At 41.5% G+C, this 19,894-nt stretch overlaps 3 protein-coding genes across 4 annotated transcripts in view; all 3 read left to right on the forward strand.

Moving 5' to 3' along the window:
• The first annotated feature begins 272 nt into the window (after nt 1-272).
• Nucleotides 273-10,894, forward strand: LOC101160571 (pleckstrin homology domain-containing family B member 2-like). Of its 2 annotated transcripts, none has more exons than XM_011482213.2 (5): nt 273-1,219; nt 6,215-6,473; nt 6,658-6,691; nt 6,772-6,958; nt 9,058-10,894. In XM_011482213.2, the coding sequence occupies exons 1-5, from the start codon at nt 1,174-1,176 to the stop codon at nt 9,414-9,416; spliced, it is 885 nt and encodes a 294-aa protein (XP_011480515.1). In that variant the 5' UTR covers nt 273-1,173; the 3' UTR covers nt 9,417-10,894. The 2 variants fall into 2 exon arrangements, with proteins under 2 accessions (XP_011480515.1, XP_023817070.1); XM_023961302.1 differs by having other exon boundaries at nt 9,061-10,894.
• Nucleotides 10,895-12,625: 1,731 nt separating this feature from the next.
• LOC101157144 (cytochrome P450 2F3) overlaps nt 12,626-19,894 on the forward strand; it is a 32,310-nt gene continuing 25,041 nt past the window's right edge. Inside the window, exon 1 of the mRNA XM_023961468.1 lies at nt 12,626-12,666. Within this exon, the coding sequence (XP_023817236.1) occupies nt 12,661-12,666 (6 nt within the window). The 5' untranslated portion in view covers nt 12,626-12,660. The remainder of the gene's footprint in view (nt 12,667-19,894) is intronic.
• On the forward strand, nt 12,631-18,976 carry LOC101156755 (cytochrome P450 2F3-like). Its single transcript, XM_004075218.4, has 9 exons — nt 12,631-12,831; nt 12,912-13,074; nt 13,159-13,308; nt 15,124-15,284; nt 15,403-15,579; nt 17,619-17,760; nt 17,834-18,021; nt 18,096-18,237; nt 18,310-18,976. The coding sequence occupies exons 1-9, from the start codon at nt 12,661-12,663 to the stop codon at nt 18,489-18,491; spliced, it is 1,476 nt and encodes a 491-aa protein (XP_004075266.2). The 5' UTR covers nt 12,631-12,660; the 3' UTR covers nt 18,492-18,976.

Below are 19,894 nucleotides of genomic sequence, written 5' to 3' on the forward strand. Positions count from 1 at the left end.
AGAAGAAATGTCCTGCAAAGAGAAACATGTCACCATGTGTTCTTGCAGCTTTGTGCGCAAGAACAAAGTTCTCTGTTTGTGTTCTCACATCTGTACCTGGAAGAAAAAATGTCTTGCAAGGGCCCGCATCTCACTTCATTTGTTCTTGCAGGGTTGTGTGAAAGAACAAAGTTCTCTCTGTTTGAGTTCTCACATCTATACGTGAAAGAAAAAATGTCTTGCATCTCATTTCATTTGTTTTTGCAGCCTTGTGTCATAGAGCAAAGTTCTCACTGCTGGGTTCTTGTGATAGTGCAAGAACAAATATCTTGCTCCTTGCACAGTCTGAAAGCCTTCATTTTCATGTTGTAGGAGCTCATTTGACTCAATTATTCTCCATTTACATCATAATCTGAAGCATTTCAGCATATTACGGATTAAACTACCTTTGCTTCATTTGATGGACGTGAGGAACAGCAACCAACATTCTTTAGTCGTGTCGTCTCACAGCTTTTCTGATGTTTTCCCTTCCGTCGCCATCGTGGACTCCGTGTCCCCCCCGCACATGTAGAAGATTTGGACCCAACAGCCCACATTTACCCCATGCAGAGCTCTAAAGCACAGCAGCATCTCCTCAGATCAATCCTGTTATGTAACGTCATTACAGATATGATGGAAAAACAATTTGCTCCACTGCGCAGCATTTAATTCCTCTCAGATATTGAACATTGGAAAACAGTAAAAACCTCACTGGACGCACGCATCTCACATCTGAGCAGATTAAAATCTTGCTTGGGGCTGAAACGGCGAGCTTCCAGCTGTGCAAGAAACCTAATCCTTCAGATTAAATCGGCCCGAGCGGAAGGTGATCCGTGCTCTGCTCCTGAGGCCGGCCGAGGCCACAGAGCTGCGCTCCGTGCAGGTTTGGCTGAACCGTCCTGACCTTCCATATGCTGCAGACTGTGCCCAAATGGAGGCTTAAGCCTCACGGCGTGCTGCAGGAAAACAGCAAGTCATGCCGGACATCTGCCATGGTTCAGGAGAACTTGCAGTAATTATGTGGACCTCATCTGCTGCAGCCTCATCAGGGGGAAGGCCTGAATCGTGGGGGATTAGTCTCCAGCTCTCGCTCTCTTGGCCTATTTTCAGCATCGCTCGCCCTGCGCCCGATTCCAGCTGCTTCTGACTGCAGACATGAGCACGGGCGGTGGCATCCATCGAGGTTTCCTCAAAAAATACGGTACGTTTGATTCCCTAAACACGTCTGCGTGATGCTGGGATGCTTTTCTGCTTTTGTAGGAGCTTTGTTTGTTGTTGATTTCCTTCTGTTTCTGGAGCCAAAAGGCAGAAATCAATGGATGGACCGAATGTGGTTCCTTAAAATGAAGGTTCCGGCTGCAGAATATATAACTATATTTTCATTTTTCTAAAATTATTTTTTTTAAAAGGGGCTGAATTCAAAATTTCTACGAAGAATTGTGAGGTTAAAAATTAAAACCAAGAGTGTTGAGGAACAAACTAACAGTTTGCAGACACGTTCTCACTGGAAAGTAGAGTTTTGTTGTTTAAAGTGATGCATGATGGGAGATTTTACATGTTAGTTTTGCACATTTTCTGTTTTTGTTTGTTTTCTGGACAGAAATGACAAAAAAAGGATTAACTTAGATTTCAATTTCAAAGGGTGTATTTCTTAAAAAATTGCAAAAAATAATAAAAATTCTGGATTAGAAATCTGTTTTTGATAAATTCAGTTACACATGAAATCAGAATAACACATCGACAAAAAAAAAAAAAAAATGTAGAATTTGTAGAAAAATTGTCAATTACAAACAATTTAAGATATTTTTTTAATTTTATTTTTTTTAAAGGAATTTGCACCAATTGAAGTTTGGAAAATGTTTTTTTTTGTATTGGTTTGTGTTTTTTTTTCTTTAGAAATGTGGAAACCTGAAAAAAAAGGTGAGGATCTTATTCAAACATCTGTTGTATTGTGTTTTATCCAAATAATGTTTTTAAATTAAACAAAACTTGAAACATAGAAACAAAAATACTTTTTTAAAGCTAATTTAAATAAAATGAACATTATTCCAGCTTCTATCTCAATTAAACAAACAAATAATTGATTTTATTACATATCACTGATTTTCACGAATTGAACCAAATTATGTTTAATGTTTGAGTGAATTAAGAAAATCTGCATTAAATAATAAAATGCTTTGAATTCAATTTCCACAATTAAATGTAATCTATTTTTCTGTAGTCGTTGCTCAGCATCAGTGATCTTCATGCAGGTTTTCTTTTGCTTTTGTTCTGTTGGTCTCTGAGTCCTTTTCCTGAAAATGCTGCTCCAGATGTTGTTCCTCATTTTTCCTCTCTGGTGGGGTCACTTTGCTGTTCTGCTTCAGTGTTTTCAGCAAAACCTCTTCTTATTCTGGACTTTGGTTCTCCACAGACCAAACAAGTCCAAACAAATCCATCCTTCTGAGGGATTCCGAAGCGTTTTATCCCTCTGAATTACACGATCAAATTACCAACATTTCTAGGCATAAAGTTAACAAAATGAGAGAATGTGACGACGTTTTAGAAATCCAGACTCGCTTTGAGCTAGAAGCTCAAATCAGTTATATTCTGACCGTTAAAGTCGTTTTTACGAAGGATCCTTTTTTTAGATGTTTTTGAGAACTTTGGGATAGAAATCCTGCAGCTAAAAGCTCAAAACGGGGATTGACCTCAGATGGGCTGATGGGAGTTTTCAAACCAAACCTACAAAATTAATTTGTTACTTTAAATGTTAATCTAGAATATTAAAAAAAAACAACAAGCCCAACATCTGAATGGCGAAATGTAGTTAAAAATAGGCTGTATTTACCACTGCTGAAAAGAGCTTCCAGTGTAATGAGCCCCTAGCGGTGATGTGGTGAACTGCACCAGGTCCAGGCACTTTTATATTGAAAGTCTTTTAAGTTGAGAGTCAGAAAATGTTTGAAGATTGTCCGCATATCAAACCAAAGAATTAAAAAACAGAACAAAGGCAGAAGGTTCTACAAAGTAAAACAGGAAGGGGACGGAGATTACAAAATAAAATGTTACTGAGGCTGAAAATCAAACCGAAAGACACAAACTAAACTGCAAAAATCAAACAAAGACCAATGAAAATTGTGTTTTTGGTTGCTCCACGCCAATGGTCCCGCCCACAACTCAGAGGTGAATTCCTAATGAACTCATGCCGCTCTGCAGGAGCTATGTTCCAGAAAACGACAAAGGTTTTTGGATAAAAATGTCATAATCATAATTTAAATAATACCACTGGAAACGCTGTGAATATAGACCAAAAGACAATTGGAGTGGAACTTTAACTCATAATAACCCGTGATTACATCAGTGTAGATGTCAAAAAGGGATGTGGTGATTTGTGGTAAAATACACATCATTTTACTTTTAAGAAAAAATTAAATTAAAAATTTTTTTTAAGTAGAAATTAAAGAAAAACTTTAAGGGGAAAAACAACAGGTTGAAGAGTCTGAGATGAACTTCAAAGTTGTGCCTCCACAAATGCTAGAAGAGCCTGGAAAAACTCTGCAGGATTTCATGAAGTTGTGTGTAGATAACTGCATCTGAGAAACATCTCTAAAAGTAGAATTTATAGGTGACTCGGACAGAAATATTTAGAAAAAAAATTCAACACAGTCTACATAAACGAATAAAACATATGGATGTTTCTGCCATGGCTTTAGGTCCTGCAGTCGCATTCTTCCACCTGTAGGTAATTTTGTGGCCTCTGCAGCGATGATGCCTCTTTATTTTTAAAAACGGCTTTATAAGAGTTACTGCAACTAAACACCAAAATCTAAGGTGTTTCTTTGTTACAAAGTATTTTTAGATTTAAGATGAAGCAACGATCAGTTTAGCAGAAACTCTCACTTTAGGGTTTCAACATGAGGAGAACGTCAAGATCAATTCATTTCAATTAAATCAGTCTACTTATGCGTGATGGTAAAAAGTGGAATAACATTAAAAAAATCAACTATTAGAACGTAACTTCTCATAAAACATGAATGACAGACTTAAATCATTGAAAGGATTTTCTTTAAGGCAATATCTTCTTTTGTTCAGGTCAAACATCTGTTTTTTCATCTGTTTTTTATCAGAATGAAAGGTTTAATTTGTTGAAATGTCCCCTTTGTTGAGTTTAAATCTGTTTAAACAGATTTGTTTTTTGAAGAAACTGATCAGACATTTGTGTTGAGCCAAAATCAGACTGGACCTCAAAGCTGTGAATCAGATATAATGCTGCTGCTGCTGCTGCTGCTGCTGCTGCTGTTGCTGCTGCTGCTGCTGCTGCTGCTGCTGCTGCTGCTGCTGCTGCTGCTGCTGCTGCTGCTGCTGCTGCTGCTGCTGCTGCTGCTGCTGTTGCTGCTGCTGCTGCTGCTGCTGCTGTTGCTGCTGTTGCTGCTGCTGCTGCTGCTGCTGCTGCTGCTGCTGCAGCTGCAGCTGTTGCTGCTGTTGCTGCTGGTGTTATGATTCGTTTTTTTCCACCATCATCTCATGCGTTTGCTGGAGTGGAGTCACATGTGAGCCCATCTGTCCAGCAGCTAAAGCTCCTCTGAAACTGGGTCAATAAAATAAAAATAAAATAAAATAAAAATCCGTCTGATTTCACTTTTCAGAAAAAAAAAGTGAAATGAAAACAAACAACAGACGCAAAGGAATCTCCCCTTTGAAGAAAGATTTTCAGGGCAGATCACGAGAGCTTCTGCTTCAGACAAACAGCCTTTGTGTAATGAGGATAATGGAAGTGGGGCGCGTGTAGCTGGAGGGTGGGGGCGTGCCGACACGCCCGCCTGCACCGCCAGGATTAAACGCCAACATGTGGATTTGGAAAAATAGAGAGAAAAGGTGAGACATGGATGGATTGTCTCCAGTGAAGATGGACACAGACCCAGAAGTGGAATCAAAAAGTAACTTAATCGTGTGCTGGTTACTCATAAACTCATCGTTCTGTCAGAGTTAAAAAATGATCAGTTCTCTGATAAAAGGAAAGGCTCAAAAATGTTGATCAGGTTTAGAATTCAGAGCAGGTTTCTGCAGCAGAGAGGCTTTATGGTTTTGGACACGTTTGGATTTTTGTGTACAATAAATAGGGAGTTTATTAGATTTTTCCTTTTCTTTCTTTCTTCAGGTTAAACTGAGACTTGATCTGCATTTGCTATGATGATTTTTGAAACAGTGTTATGTCTATTTTTTCTGATATTGTTTTATTTCTGATCATAGTCATGATTTTTCTAATGAAAAATGATCTGCATGTATTTTAGATACCTGATCTGCATGTGTTATGTTGATATCCAAAATAGAGTTTTTTCTATTTTATTATTTATTATTAAGTACTTCATCTTTGACATGTGATTTATTGATACTTAAGTATTCTTAATGACCTGAAAATGTGTTGGTAAGGCATAGATATCTGACAAAAAGTTATGAACCGTGATCGTGTAATGAAATGGTTACGGTAGAACAGGGTGGGATTATATAAATTTTCTTTACGTTACTTTAGCTTTAAGAAATTTACTTCCTGTCTGAGTCTTTGATGATGTTCTGCTCAGAGGATGGGGTTTGAAACGCTTTGATGTTGAGGATTTTTATATTCCAGAGTCTAGTGTATGAAAGCGTCTGTCCACCCTCACGCCTGTAAGACTCCGCCTCTTAAACCAACCAGGGACTCAGATTAGGTAGTGACAAGAAACAAGTAATAACACTTTGTGCCCAGCTGGAATTATCAGAATAGATCTGTGAAAGAAAAAGATTGGACCAAGATTCACCAGATTTAAACCACTTTGACATTTCACACCAAGCCTCTTAGGTAGGTGGTGTAGATGTGCTGGTATGGGTACAACAGACCAGTCTGAACACCAAACGCTCAACAATGGTTCAGGAAAGTCACGTGCCCCGTATGAACGTAGCATTAGAAAGCCCAAAGTGTATTAGTCACTGATGGCGGCTCTGCGGCCGAACACTGGCGCCAACTTTCCACCAGAGGCAATGTGGGGGTCAGTGTCTGGCCCAAGGACACTTCTACACTTGGGTGTTCTGGTCGGATTCGATCCAGGGATCTTCTGATCGGAGGTTGACCGCTGCATCACAGCCGCACGAATGCTTTTATAATTCAATACCTTTGCTGCTGAACTTGAAATGTGCTGCTTCAGAAAGGATCTGTGACCGATCTGTGTTTCCTCTTCAGGCGGCTTCATGTTCAAGCAGTGGAAGGAGAAGTACCTGGTGCTGACAGTAGAGGGCAGCCTGCTGGTGTGTCGGGATGCGGAGTCCCCTCCGGACCAGGTGGTGTCACTACAAACCTGCTGTGAGTCGGTGGCCGAGGGCCGAGAGATCCTGGACCTGCCCAGGCTGCCCCCAGGGGGCAGGAGAGACTGCTGCTTCGCCCTCATCCTGCCCCAAAACAAATTCCTGCTGCTGCTGTCAGACAGCCCTGACGACTGCAGGTCCGTCTGAGTCCGGTCCTTTCCCCCACTCCTTATCAGATGTTTTCCCCTCAGGGCAGCAGGTTCACACGCATAAACATGGCAGCTCTGCTTTGTCACACTGACATCAGTTTTTATCCTCTTTGTCAATCCCACCACGGTTGGTTGTAAAATCTGAACAAACTCTCTTTTCTGTACCCTCCAGTCTTTGGCTGCGACTCATCAGGAAGGTGAGAGAGGTGAGTCGGCAGTTTTTTTCCATCACTGTGACACAAAAGCGACCCTGTCTGCCCCCTGACCTGTGTCCTCTCGTTTTCAGGGCGTAATGTCACCCCAAACCCTGCAAAGACAGCGCAGCATCACTCCCTGCATCACAGACAGAGACCCGCTGCCCGACTCAGCGAGCGATAAGGACCCCGGCTCACCCAGGGTGGGTGAGGGCACCCCGCCTTTGGCCCGGGTCACCGAGAGGGGAGGCTCATTCAGAGACAGAAGCCAAGTCCCAGGTCTGAGCTGTCCTCCAAAAATGACAAGTGTGACTTGTAGAGCCATTGCCCCAAAGCTGGAAATAAGAAATACTCAAGTAGACGTGAAAAATAAGACACTGGGCAGGAAGCAGAGAAAGTTAAAAGTATTTTTGTAAAACAAACACATTTTTTTAAATTTACCTCACAAGGAGAGTAAGTTAGGCGTGTCACGATTCATTTTAACGATTGGATTCACATCATAATTTGTAGTTACCGATACAAATCAAAGTTGATATCGGTTGATAACAATCCTGTTTGATCCGATTCACTGACCTAAAATCGATTCAGGACACTTTTAGCCAAAAATTCACGGAACAGCCTGATCAAAACAAAGAAAATAAAAGCTAAAAGAAGAAAACCATCAAGTTCCACTAATCCTACAAGTATCAGATTGTGAGAAGTCTGTTGCTAAAGGTTCTTGTTTTTCCAGGTGACATCGTCTTGAAGTTTAGTCCTGGCCTCTGTGTTTAAAATCTTTATCCTTGAAACATTAAGCATGTTAGATCAGGACGACAGAATTAAATATGTAGCTTTTTAAGTTTTCTTAAGGTAAAGTTAGACATTTTTTCTTCAACGATTTTATGCTACACATGGATGTCATCATGTATGCTGATGATCATGTGTTTCAGATTACCATGGTGAAACTTTTCAAGAGGAAGATTTTGAGTCTACATGCCATAACTCAACTCTAAAACATTATCAGAAGTGGCGTGCAAGCAGCCACGTCCAATGAAAAGCCTATGTGAACATGCACGTTTCGAGGTTTTCCATGTTCAAAACTCTCGCGTCCAAATGTAGCTACTCAGGTTTTTACAAATGTTTTCAGGCTCTACGTACTAAATGCGCAGCCAGATAGTGATGTATAGATGGTGTTTGTTTTAATTCACAGAAGTGCCAAACATTTGATAACTCATCATGAAAGAAAACAATTATAATTGCGGTTTCTGCCCAGCCGGAATTACATGGCAGCAAGTCTTTAATATATCAGAAAAGAGCTGAAAGAAAAAATCTGGAGCAAGATTCACAAGATTTGAACATTTCTCTACATTTCACACCAGGCCTCCTCCAACTGCGCTAGTAAACAGTAGAAAAAGAAAAAGAAGCCCCTACCCGCTTGTTTAGTGTGAACACCATAGGCTAAACATGCATTCAAGAACCGGCAATTAGAGCGTTCTTGAACGTGCGTCTCATGCCCGGTGGGTCTATAACTTTAGGAATTTCTCAACTACAGTTAACTCAGAAAACTTTTAAAAACATTAACTTTTGAATAACCAAGCCTAAAAACTACCACTTTTCGTCTTTTTGAATTTTGACTGAAATCTCGGCCTTTACTTTGAAATCTGTTAAAAGGACTTCCTCTCAAATGCAACTTGGCCCAAATATGGCTTTGACTTGTGTTTCGACCAATAACTGTATCTGAGAACTGTATCGAGTGAGTGTGATGTCACTTATAGAAAATGGTTTAGTCCAACCAAATGAAGTCAACCCAGTTGACATTGTTTTGTGATACGGACGCCGCCATGTTGGAACCAGACGTTGTCAGTAAGCAGGAAATGGTCTGAGTCCGTTTTAGTCACGTTTCTATCTGAAAGTGGGCTAAACAAAATCTGTCAATCAAAAGTTTTGAATGTTTGGCATGAGACCACTTACTTTTAGTGAAGCATCTAATTGGTCAGTTTATGACTTGAATAACTTGCGATAACGAAAAAATATCATGAAAATATTTTGGATTAGCAAGAATATGTTGAAAAAAAGATCAAGAATGGTTATTCTGACCAATAGAATGACTGAGTTACAGCTGTGTATCTCTATATATCAATCTATGGGAGTTTGGCTTCTTGGAACTGGCGCATACTTCCTGATTAGAAAACCAAGGGGGAGGAGTCAATCAGTCCAGTTCTCATATACAGTCAATGGTTAGAATAAGTGTTGTAGGGGAGTAACTCAAAGGGCCACAGTCTGTTGTTTTCGGATGTGTGGTGGTCACTTCAGATCTGGATTTCATGATGGACCAGAGCTTGTAGTCGGTGAAACAACCATTGAAGCTCCCTCTGATGTTCATGCTGTCATTCCTGCAGCAGCCAGCGGGGGGAGGCGGCCACTGCGCAGTGTTTCCGTGGCTCCACCGCATCGTGTCTCGGATTGTCTTCGCCATGGCAACAGCACAGACGCTCGGGCCGTGAGGGCCGTGTGTCTGCTGATGGGAGGGGCGGCGGCCTCGTCGGCTCTGGGCTACATCAGCTCCTGCGGCCCCTCCTCACCCCTCGCCACTAGAGGGCCGGAGATCGCCCAGGGCGCGGGAGGCTTCTCCGAGCTCTCCACCGGGGGCTCGTTCCACGCCTGCAGCCAGGACGTGGACTCCCCCCACTTCAACAGCTTTGATTTCGAAGGAGACTCTGACTTTGATGCATTTGACTGTGGAGGATTCGCCTTTTAGGGGGAGAGACTGTCGTTCTGATGGTCAGACGTGTTTCTCTTTATCTACATCAACATTTGTTAAACGTAAGAATGACTTTAATGATGGTGTTCAGCCTGGCTCCTGCTTCACATTTATTATCTTGACTCCTCTGAACTCTGCCTGTTACATGTTTAATGTCTCATGGGAAAATACTGCTGTGGAAAAAAGTCTGTACACCCTTTTTAGGTGTAAAAATGACAGAAAATTGATCAGTTTAAAAAGAAAAAACCTTTTAGAAGAAAAACTGTTGTTTTAAGCTAAAGTTGGACTTTTTGGAGACAGAAATAAATTAAGAGCACATATTTTTGGAGAAAAGATTTTTTTTCTGTTTCATGCTAAACATGTGTGTGTTGATGTTGATGATGTCATCAGTTTTAGTTGTGTTAAACAAACTTTCCCTGGTTTCATTTGTCTGTGGTTCCTCAACAATCGTTGAAACACAAATTAAATTAAGATTAGGATTTTTTTTACATTTTCCTTTTTAAAGATATTAACATTTAAAAATTTTCTGAACACCTTCGGTACAATAATCAGGTAATTGTTTGGTGTTTTATGCACAGAGATAATGGCCTCCCACAATAAAAATGATAAAATCTAAATCAATATTATTCAGAATAAATGTTTGCTTTCTACTTTCTGTTTTACAAATGTATTTGTCATTCCAGCAATGCCACCTGCCCCCCCTAACAGCTACCCCAATTTCTCTGTTATGACCCAGAAGTGACATAAAGGAGTGTTATAGAGGGAATGCAGTATAAAGGTGGTGTTTACATGAAGAGACTCCGCTCTGCTCTCCAGGCTGCAGGTCAAAGAGCAGACATGTTTCTGCAGCCATGCCTGTTGTTTTCTGTCGACTCCTTGCAATCCGGTTTGTTTGGTCAATGTGAGATGGAGCCCCTTGTGACTAAACTTCACAGTTCATTGTTTTATCTGCTGCTTCTGTTTGCTTTTGGGGGTATTTTCTGTTTGAATAGACAGGACTTGCTAGAATAAATATCTTTTGGGTATTTCAAAGGTTAATTTTAAGAATTTTGAAATGAAATGCTCAGAGAAACTGACCTGTATTAGTAGTACTTTCACTGGTCATTCATATCTTTATACGGGCCGTAAAATGATAAAAGCTGCAGCCTGAAATCCAGACCAAACCTGTTAAACGCGTAAAAGAAAATACCTTTTAGAGAAACTGTGACAGAAGTCTTCGGCTAGTTTTAGGACAGTAAAGACTCTTCTACAACATGTCCTTTCAGGCGGAATGATTGTTTCTGCTGAGGGAAAATTACATATCAATCACCTGCGGTTTGTTTGTCGCTTCCTGTTTATTTTAAATGTTCTTTCTTTTAAGAATTCAGCTGTTGTCAGGCAGATGTGACAGACTTAAAAAGCGTGAACGCTCACCTTTGCTTAGCAGTATTTTGTTAACAAAAGACTCCTGATAATAAACCTGTTTTTAAACCTCTTTTTCTCCCAACTTTATTATTTTATTCTCTGTTTGTGATCATAAAATCTAATGGTTTCTTATGACAGAAAAAAATGGTGACTTTATTTAATAAAATGAAACATACAGTCATGGCCGTAGCACAGAAATGTAGCTGTAATGTCATGGGCAAAAAGGTGGAAGTGTAATGGTGTGGGCCCTTCCTGCAGCAACAGGACCTGACTGCTTTTCACTCTTTAGAGTCCGTCTTAATCTTTTTATTTAAAACAGACATTTGTCTTGTCTATTTATCCTGTTATTTTTCAATTTAAAACAAAAAGATTTTGGCACAATTTGAAGAAAACGTGAAAAAGAAAAAGGAAAACAAAACTTTTTCTGTTTCTCTTCTCCTCAAACCAGAGTGTTGACTAAAGGAATGATCGCACATAAAAAAATGACACATGAGGAAACTTATCCAAGACAATTCTAGCAGCAGAAAGGGGCAGAGCCATTGACATTATATAGAAGAACAAAGAAGAAACAAATATGAAAACATTGCAGATAAAGGCATACATGACATTTAAGAATAAAGATCTCTCAAAGGAAAACAGAAAAGACAGAAGATCTTGGTGAAATCACAGTTAAAAGTCAATAAGAAGACCAAAGAGACCTATGAAGACATGATGCCTTCAGACAACATCACCCCAACAGCATGGTGAACCTAAAATCCATGAAAAGAGGCTCCACGTCGCCCCACAGTGGACGGTATTAGATCAGTCACGTTTCAAGGGCTTCAAGGTGGAGGAGATCAAAGAACTCCTAATCTCAAGTCATCTCGCGCTTCAGCAGACATCGCTCTGCAGACCGCTCAGAAAAAGTCAGGACACAAGAAAAAATGACATTCCCTCCGTGAAATATGGAAAAAAAAGAAATGGATTTTAATGAAGGATGTACACACATCCAGACTCTTCTTAGTTCTAGAGAAACCTGAGAGTTCTACTTTTCCTGTGGGGGTCAGACACCAAGAATTAAAATGGCAAAATGTTGGGTAATCTGTGTGCATAGGTTGCCAAACGCAGAGTGCAATTTGGTAGTCTGTGTGTGCACACAATCGCTCCGACTCCAACTGTCAAACATATGTGGAAAAAGTTCTGCAATCTAAAGTTTGACTGTGTTTTGATGTAAAATTGCTACAAATCAGAGTAAAACAGAAAATATTCTCAAAACAACCAGAGAAAAAGTCCAATTTAACATTTTCAGAGTGTGGTTTCCTTTCACTCCCAGTTCTGTAAATCCATTAAGAAATTGTGCAGCAGGCAGAAACATTTTTAATAATTGGACAAATTCATCCATAAAGGTTTCTATCAAACTAAATGAAGCACAAACTGCTTCATGCACATTGTGCTGGTTTCACAGAAAAGTCACTGAAGACCGGAGAGAAAACAAACGCAGGAGAATAAAAAAGAAGGAGATGGAATTGATCATTTTTCTGTTTAGGATCAAGTAACAAATCAGAAGCAAACTTCATTTGCAGAAAACCAGCAGTTTTTTTCGTTCTTTGCGGATTTACGTCAGTTTTTCGTCAGTTAGAAAGAAAATCTGAGTTAAGGAAAGTTTTTCAGGAATGTGGAGACCACAGCTCCAGATTATGTAAAGCAGTAAAACAAATACCGGAGCAGCTTTCACGTCCGGATATTCAGGTGAAGGTGCAAAAATATAAACGTGCTGTTTACCTGTGACCCACTGCCCCGCCCGCCTGTAAAGCTGCAGATAAAAGCTGCAGCTGCTGCAGAGCAGACAGGAGTAGTCATGGACCTGTCCACCAGCCTGATCCTGGTGGTTCTCACCACGGTTCTGCTCTGGCTGCTGAACCGCAGGAACAGCAGGAAGCAGCATTTGCCCCCGGGCCCCCCCGCACTGCCCCTCATAGGAAACCTGCTGCAGCTGGACAAGAAGAGACCCTTCAGGACCATTGTGGAGGTGGGGGAGTGGTGTCTGCACTTTGACCGTGAAGCTTCTCATGTGCATGAAGGAGATGTTCTGAAATGAGTGTTTTTCAGCTCAGTAAGACCCACGGTCCTGTGATGACCATCTACATGGGCTGGCAGAGGGCCGTGGCCCTGGTTGGTTATGATGCGGTCAAAGAGGCTCTGGTGGACCAAGCAGATGACTTTGTGGGGAGAGCGCCGCTGCCGTTTCTCTATAGAGCTACCAGAGGATACGGTGAGGAGCTCCACATGTCCAGACTCTGACCTTTGACCCTCTTACGGTCCAGCAGGTCTCTGAGCTCGACTCTCCTCCTGACAGGGATCGGGATCAGCAACGGGGAACGCTGGCGCCAGCTGCGGCGCTTCGCTCTGACGACGCTGCGGGACTTTGGGATGGGACGGAAAGGGATGGAGCAGTGGATCCAGGAGGAGAGCAGACATATAAGAGCGAAGATAAACACCTTCAAAGGTGAGAGTCGGAGAGGCTCTGGGGGTTTCCTCTCTGTCAGATAATGTAATCTCTGTACTCGACATGCCTTTGAAACTCATTAACATGACTTAACAATCAGGCAGTAGTTTGGACTTTGGAGCTAAAAGAGTTTCCTTTGCATCATGCATTGACCAAATGTCGCACAATTCTGGAAATAACACCTGTTTTTACACATTGGTTCACATTAGTCATTTCAAAGGAATGAATCCCAAAAATCCATGGAGCTCAAAGTTGTGTGACTGTAATTACACTCAGCGGCCACTTTATTAGGCTCACCTATCCAACTGCTCCTCGATGCAAATCTCTAATTAGCCAATCACATGGCAGCAACTCAATGCATTTAGGCATGTAGACATAGCCAAGATGTTCTGCTGCAGTTCAAACCAGCATCAGAATGGAGAAGAAAGCTGATTTAAGGGAACTTGAACATTGTTGTTGGTACCAGACTGGCTGGTCTAAGGATTTCACAAACTGCTGATCTACTGGGATTTTCACCCACAACCATCTCTAAGGTTTACAGAGAATGGTCAGAAAAAGAGGAAATCCAGTGAGTCCCAGTTCTGTGGGCGGAGATGCCTTGTTGATGCCAGAAGTCAGAGGAGAACGGCCGGACTGGTCGCACCTGAAAAACAACAGAAACTCAAAGAACCACTGGTTCCAACCGAGGTCTGCAGAAGAGCATCTCTGAACGCACAACACATCCAACCTGGAGGCAGAAGGACTCCAGTAGCAGAAGACCACACCGGGTACCACTGCTGTCAGCTAAGAACAGGAAACTGAGGCTACAATTCTCACAGACTCACCAAAACTGGACAATAGAAGATTGGAAAAACGTTGTACGGTCTGATAAGTCTGCATTTCTGCTGCCACATTCGGATGGTAGGGTTAGAATTTGGCGTCAACACCATGAAAGCATGGATCCATTCTGCCTTGTATCAATGGTTCAGACTGGTGGTGTCATGGTGTGAGTGATATTTTCTTCGAACACTTTAGGCCCCTTAGCACCAACTGAGCATGGTTACAATGCCACAGGTTACCTGAGTATTGTTGCTGACCATGTCCATTCCTTTATGACTACAGAGTACCATATTCTGATGGCTACTTCCAGCAGAATAAGGCGCTGTGTCATGAAGCTGGAATCCTCTTAGACTGGTTTCTTGAACATGACAATGAGTTCACTGGACTCAAATGGCCTCCACAGTCACCAGATCTCAACCCAGCCGACAAATCTGCAGCAACTGCATGATGCTATTATGTCAACATGGACCAAACTTTCTGAGAAATGTTTCCAGTACCTTGTTGAATCTATGCGACCAAGGATTAAGGAAGTTCTGAAGTCAAAAGGGGGAACCAGGACCTGAAGGTTTGCCTAATAAAGTGGCTGGTGAGTGTTTGTGCCAGTTGGTGGATTAGGGATTTATATCCCAGCTTGGACAGTCATTGGACAAGGCATATTCATCCTTATTTAAAAAGGACGCCAATAAGTTCTTTGAAATAAAACAATTAGTAAATGAATAGCTTCATATATATAATATAATATATATAATGTATATAATAGTTGGTGATTGCATCAAGTTATCAAAACGGGACCGGGACAGAATGGTGAAGATAAGAACAAATTACGTTTGTACTGAAGAGACAAGGTATTTTCTTCATGCTCATAAAGTTGTGAAAATTGTGCCAAATTTACATTTGTGGAGCAGAAAAATGATGCAACAGTTAGAAATGCAGCAGTTTTTCTTTGTTTTGTTCCTGTTGGGAACCCAGTTGTGTGTTTTTCTTGACCTCCTGCAGGAAAACCCTTTGACCCCACATTCATACTGAGCTGCACCGTGTCCAACGTAATCTGCTGCTTGGTTTATGGAGAGCGCTTTAACTATGATGACAAGCAGTTCTTGGAGCTTCTCCAGATAATTTCTGAGGTTCCACGCTTCAACAGCAGCCCCATGGGAGCGGTGGGTGGAGGGATTTCTCCTCTCATAGACTGATGGATGACCTAAGATTTCATCTGAATTTTTCACAGCTTCTTTAAAATACATTGAAAGAGCCAATACTGCTGCTTACTCCTCACAGATGTACAATCTCTTCCCGTGGCTCATGGAGCGTCTTCCAGGTCGTCAGCACACAATCTTTGGCTACATTGAAGACATAAGAAAGTTTGCCAAAAATAAGATCCAAGAACACAAAGACAAGCTGGACCCAAGTTCCCCGAGAGACTTCATTGACTGCTTCCTTCTCCGCATGGATCAGGTTAGAGACCTGAGATTACACGAGACCCGAATTATCTTTAAGCACCACCAGAGTCTAATAGACATTGGTACAGCAATGTCTATTAGTGACAGCAAAGTAAAGTCTATTAGTGACAGCAAAGTAAAGTAAAGTGTCATCTGTATAAGTATGAAATTAATTATTGCTGGTGAGTATGATCATATTTAATTTATATTTGATTATATTGCAAAAAATACAAGGAATCTGGAAAACGTCACCTGCTCTGTCAGTACCAGGTATTTATCTCTGAGTCACACTGGTTGAAGTTTTTTGAAAGATGTCCTGGATCCATTTTAGGTCCGTGAATCAGATCGTTCAAAATTAACCAATTTTGAATCTTAATCGGATCAGCAACCACAAATTATGTCTGTCTCTGTGTGGGCACATTGGCACAACATCCAATCAAATTAAGCCTACATTGGTTTGATCCGACACATCAAACCAATGAAGATGCAGGACAACCAAGAAAGACAATCTGTTAGTCAAAGCACCACTGTTTATTACCTTGTGGTAAAAAAGGTATTAGATTGTCAACAAGGTTGCAGTTTGCAGAACATGCGGTTTGAAGAAAACCTGACAGAGACTCGATAACGATCAACTTTGGTAAATGGTGTCAACTTGTATAGCGCTTTTCTACCTTCTTCGAAGGGCCAAAGCGCTTTACAGTCACAGTCCCATTAACACATTCACACACTGATGGCGGCTCCGCGGCCGAACACTGGTACCAAACTTCCTCTAGAGACACGGTGGGGTTCAGTGTCTTGCCCAAGGACACTTCGACACATGGGTGGGCAAGGCGGGAATCGAACCTGCAATAATCCAATCAGAGGTCGACCACCCTACCACTGCCACACAGCCGCCTGCCCGACAATTGAAGTTGCACAAAGGCCGCTAAGTTCTAAACGAAAGATGACACTACCTATCGGCTAACTTCTAAATGCAGTCAAATAGATAAGACTATAAACTCTCTGTTAATAAAGGTTACATTGTCTGGGTGTGCAGGCAGCCAGCTTGTCGTAATTACAGACTGGCCACAGGTGATTTTGACATTTCCACCGCCTACAAAAAATGACCCATTTGCTGCTGCAGGTAAAGATCTGGGTCTTCTTTTGTTTTCTCTCAACAGGCGAGATGTGAGCATTGACTGCATAAAGGACGCGAGCGATCCGATCATAGCAGGACAGAAACGCAGAAGACAGTCAGGACTGCTGACAGGACCATAAGTAGGGCAGCTGGGGCCATACTTAAGGTCTTTGTCTTGTTTTCAAGTCATATTCAAAACAAAGACAAATTGTTTCCACAGCAAAAATGTTAAACCTAAAACTAAAAATATTAATCGTCTGGGTAACTACACTGAACAAAAATATAAACGCAACACTTTTGTAATTACTCCCATTTTTATGGTATGAACTCAAAGATGTGAAACATTTTCCACATCCACAAAATAACCAGTGCTCTGAAATATTGTTCACAAATCTGTCTAAATCTGTGACAGTGAGCACTTCTCCTTTGCCAAGACAATCCATCCCACTTCACAGGTGTGCCATATCAAGATGCTGATTAGACAGCATGATCATTGCACAGGTGTGCCTTAGACTGGCCACAAGAAAAGGCTACTCTGAAATCTTCAGTTTTGTTTTATTGAGGGGGTCAGGGGACTCAGACAACCAGTCAGTATCTGGTGTGACCACCATTTGCCTCATGAAGTGCGACACATCTCCTTCGCATAAAGTTGATCAGGTTGTCTATTGTGGCCTATGGAATGTTGGTCCACTCTTCTTCAATGGCTGTGCGAAGTTGCTGGATATTGACAGGAACTGGAACACGCTGTCGTATACGCCGATCCAGAGCATCCCAAACATGCTCAATGGGTGACATGTCCGGTGAGTATGCTGGCCGTGCAAGAACTGGGATGTTTTCAGCTTCCAAGAATTGTATATTGTGGTCATTGTGGAAACAAATTCAGGCGTTAAGGGGTTGAAAGTAGTTTGTTCCTAAATGTTGTTGTCTTTTCATTTCAGGAAAAGGACAATCCCACATCTGAGTTCCACTATGAGAACCTGGTTTCTACGGTTCTGAATCTGTTCCTGGCAGGAACAGAAACCACCAGCTCCACCATCAGATACGCTCTGAGTGTGCTGATCAAACACCCCAAAATCCAGGGTATGTTCGCCTGCAGAACTCCGTCACAGGTCACTGCAGCAGAACAGAGAAAGAAGGTTTCTTTGTTCTGCAGAGAAAATGCAGGAGGAGATCGACTCTGTCATCGGGAGAGAACGATGCCCCTCCATGGAGGAAAGGAAGTCCCTCCCCTTCACAGACGCCGTCATCCACGAGGTGCAGCGCTTCATGGACCTCACACCTTTCAGCCTCCCTCACTATTCTCTGAAGGACATTTCATTCAGAGGTTACACCATCCCCAAGGTGCTCCACGTTCCACCAGCTCAGAATGAAGCCAGTTAAACATAAAAACCTAAAACTCTTTGGTTTTTTTAAAGGACACCATGATTTTTCCCATGCTGCACTCTGTGCTTAGAGAAGATAAGCTGTGGTCATCTCCCTGGTCCTTCAACCCCCAAAACTTTCTGGACCAGAACGGAAACTTCAAGAAGAACCCTGGATTTGTGCCGTTTTCTGCAGGTAGAACTCCAGACCGTTGATCCTCTAGAACCTCAGTGTCTTTGTTCCACTAACACTTCTGTGTGCTTGTAGGGAAAAGAGCCTGTGTTGGAGAGTCTCTGGCTCGGATGGAGCTCTTCCTCTTCATCGTGTCTTTCCTGCAGGATTTCACCTTTTCTGCCCCAAATGGCCCCGACAGCATCAACTTGGTTCCAGAGTACAGCAGCCTCGCCAACCTGCCTCGCAGGTACGAGCTCATCGCCACTCCACGCTGAAGGAGCAGGTCCACCCAGGAGCTTCAAGAGTTTGATGACTCATCAAATCAACAAACAGTCTTCAGTTTAGATTTCTACCACTAAGTTCTCCCCATTTCACACACACAGGTTTGCCCGTTTGAAGTATTTAAAGGCAATTTCTATAAACTAACAGGTTATTATTTGTTATCATTCTTTATGACCGCATTTGTAGAACGGGCAAAACAAACCTCTAAATCCTTTGTGCAATAAGATCCTTTCTTGTGTGAATGAGTCATGCCTCATTTGTTGTGTATTAATATGAATCTGAAAACCAAACCAGCTTGAGTAAACATTGAAGTGTCCTTCAAAGTCCCCATCGAAAAAGCGTTTTACTCGACTGTTTCTATGTATTTTGATTGATTCTTGTTGCTTGTTTTACTTCAGAAATACCTTTTATAACGTTCCAAAACATTTAGGAATTTTGATGTTTAAAAAAAACAAAAATAAAAATATTGTACATATTCTTTCTCGGTGAAAGTCTTTCGTTTGAACTTTTATTTTTTTTGGTCTTGATGGAGGGAATGTGACGTTAAGGGCTGGCTGACGCCATGAATAGATAGATTGCAAAATTAATTGCAAGTAATAGAGCTATTGTTTTGAATCAGGTTAAAGTATCTCATAATATGATAAGGGTTGTAATATTATCACATCATCCTGAGGGGAAAATGAATGGAAAAAAAAATATAGACGGTTTTTCGTCCTCCGTGCGTTTCAGAATAGATTTTAAGATTCTTTCAGTGGTTTATAAATGTTTTGATGGTCTTGGGTCTTCTTATTTAAATGATATTCTTTTAAAGTATGAGCCCTGACAGACCTTGAGGTCCTCCGGTGCTGGACATTTAGAACCTATGGTGAGGCTTCGTTCTGCCGTCACGGTCCTCGCCTGAGGAACGGCCTGCCGGAGAACCTCAGGGCCACAGAGACTGTAGAGGTTTTTAAGAAGAGGCTCAAGACCCACCTTTTTAATTTGGCTTTTAGTTGATCTTATTTGCTTATTTGTTCAATTAATTTTAATTTCATTCTATGTATTTAATTTCAATGTATGCATTTAATCTTATTCTCAATTCTATTTTTTTTAATATTCATCTTATGTGTTTCATTTTAGCATCTTATCATGATTTTAGCCCCAATGTTTCTTGTGGGGATCTTTTCTGCCAGGGCTTGCCGGCTTGTTCTGTGGTTTTTGCCACGGTTGTCACCCTTGCTGGGGCAGCTGAGGTTTAACCTTGTAGCCTGACGTCTGTGAATTGAAGCCCTTTGCCGTTCCGGTGTGGGCACTGTAGGGATGTTCCTACCTTCATACCAGGAGCTGACTCCTGGTATGAAGAGATTCATATTTGTGATCTTCACTGGTGTCCATGGATTACATGAAATCTTTCCAC

The sequence above is a fragment of the Oryzias latipes genome, chromosome 13 (genome assembly GCF_002234675.1).
Source record: "Oryzias latipes chromosome 13, ASM223467v1".
Lineage (NCBI taxonomy): Eukaryota > Metazoa > Chordata > Actinopteri > Beloniformes > Adrianichthyidae > Oryzias > Oryzias latipes.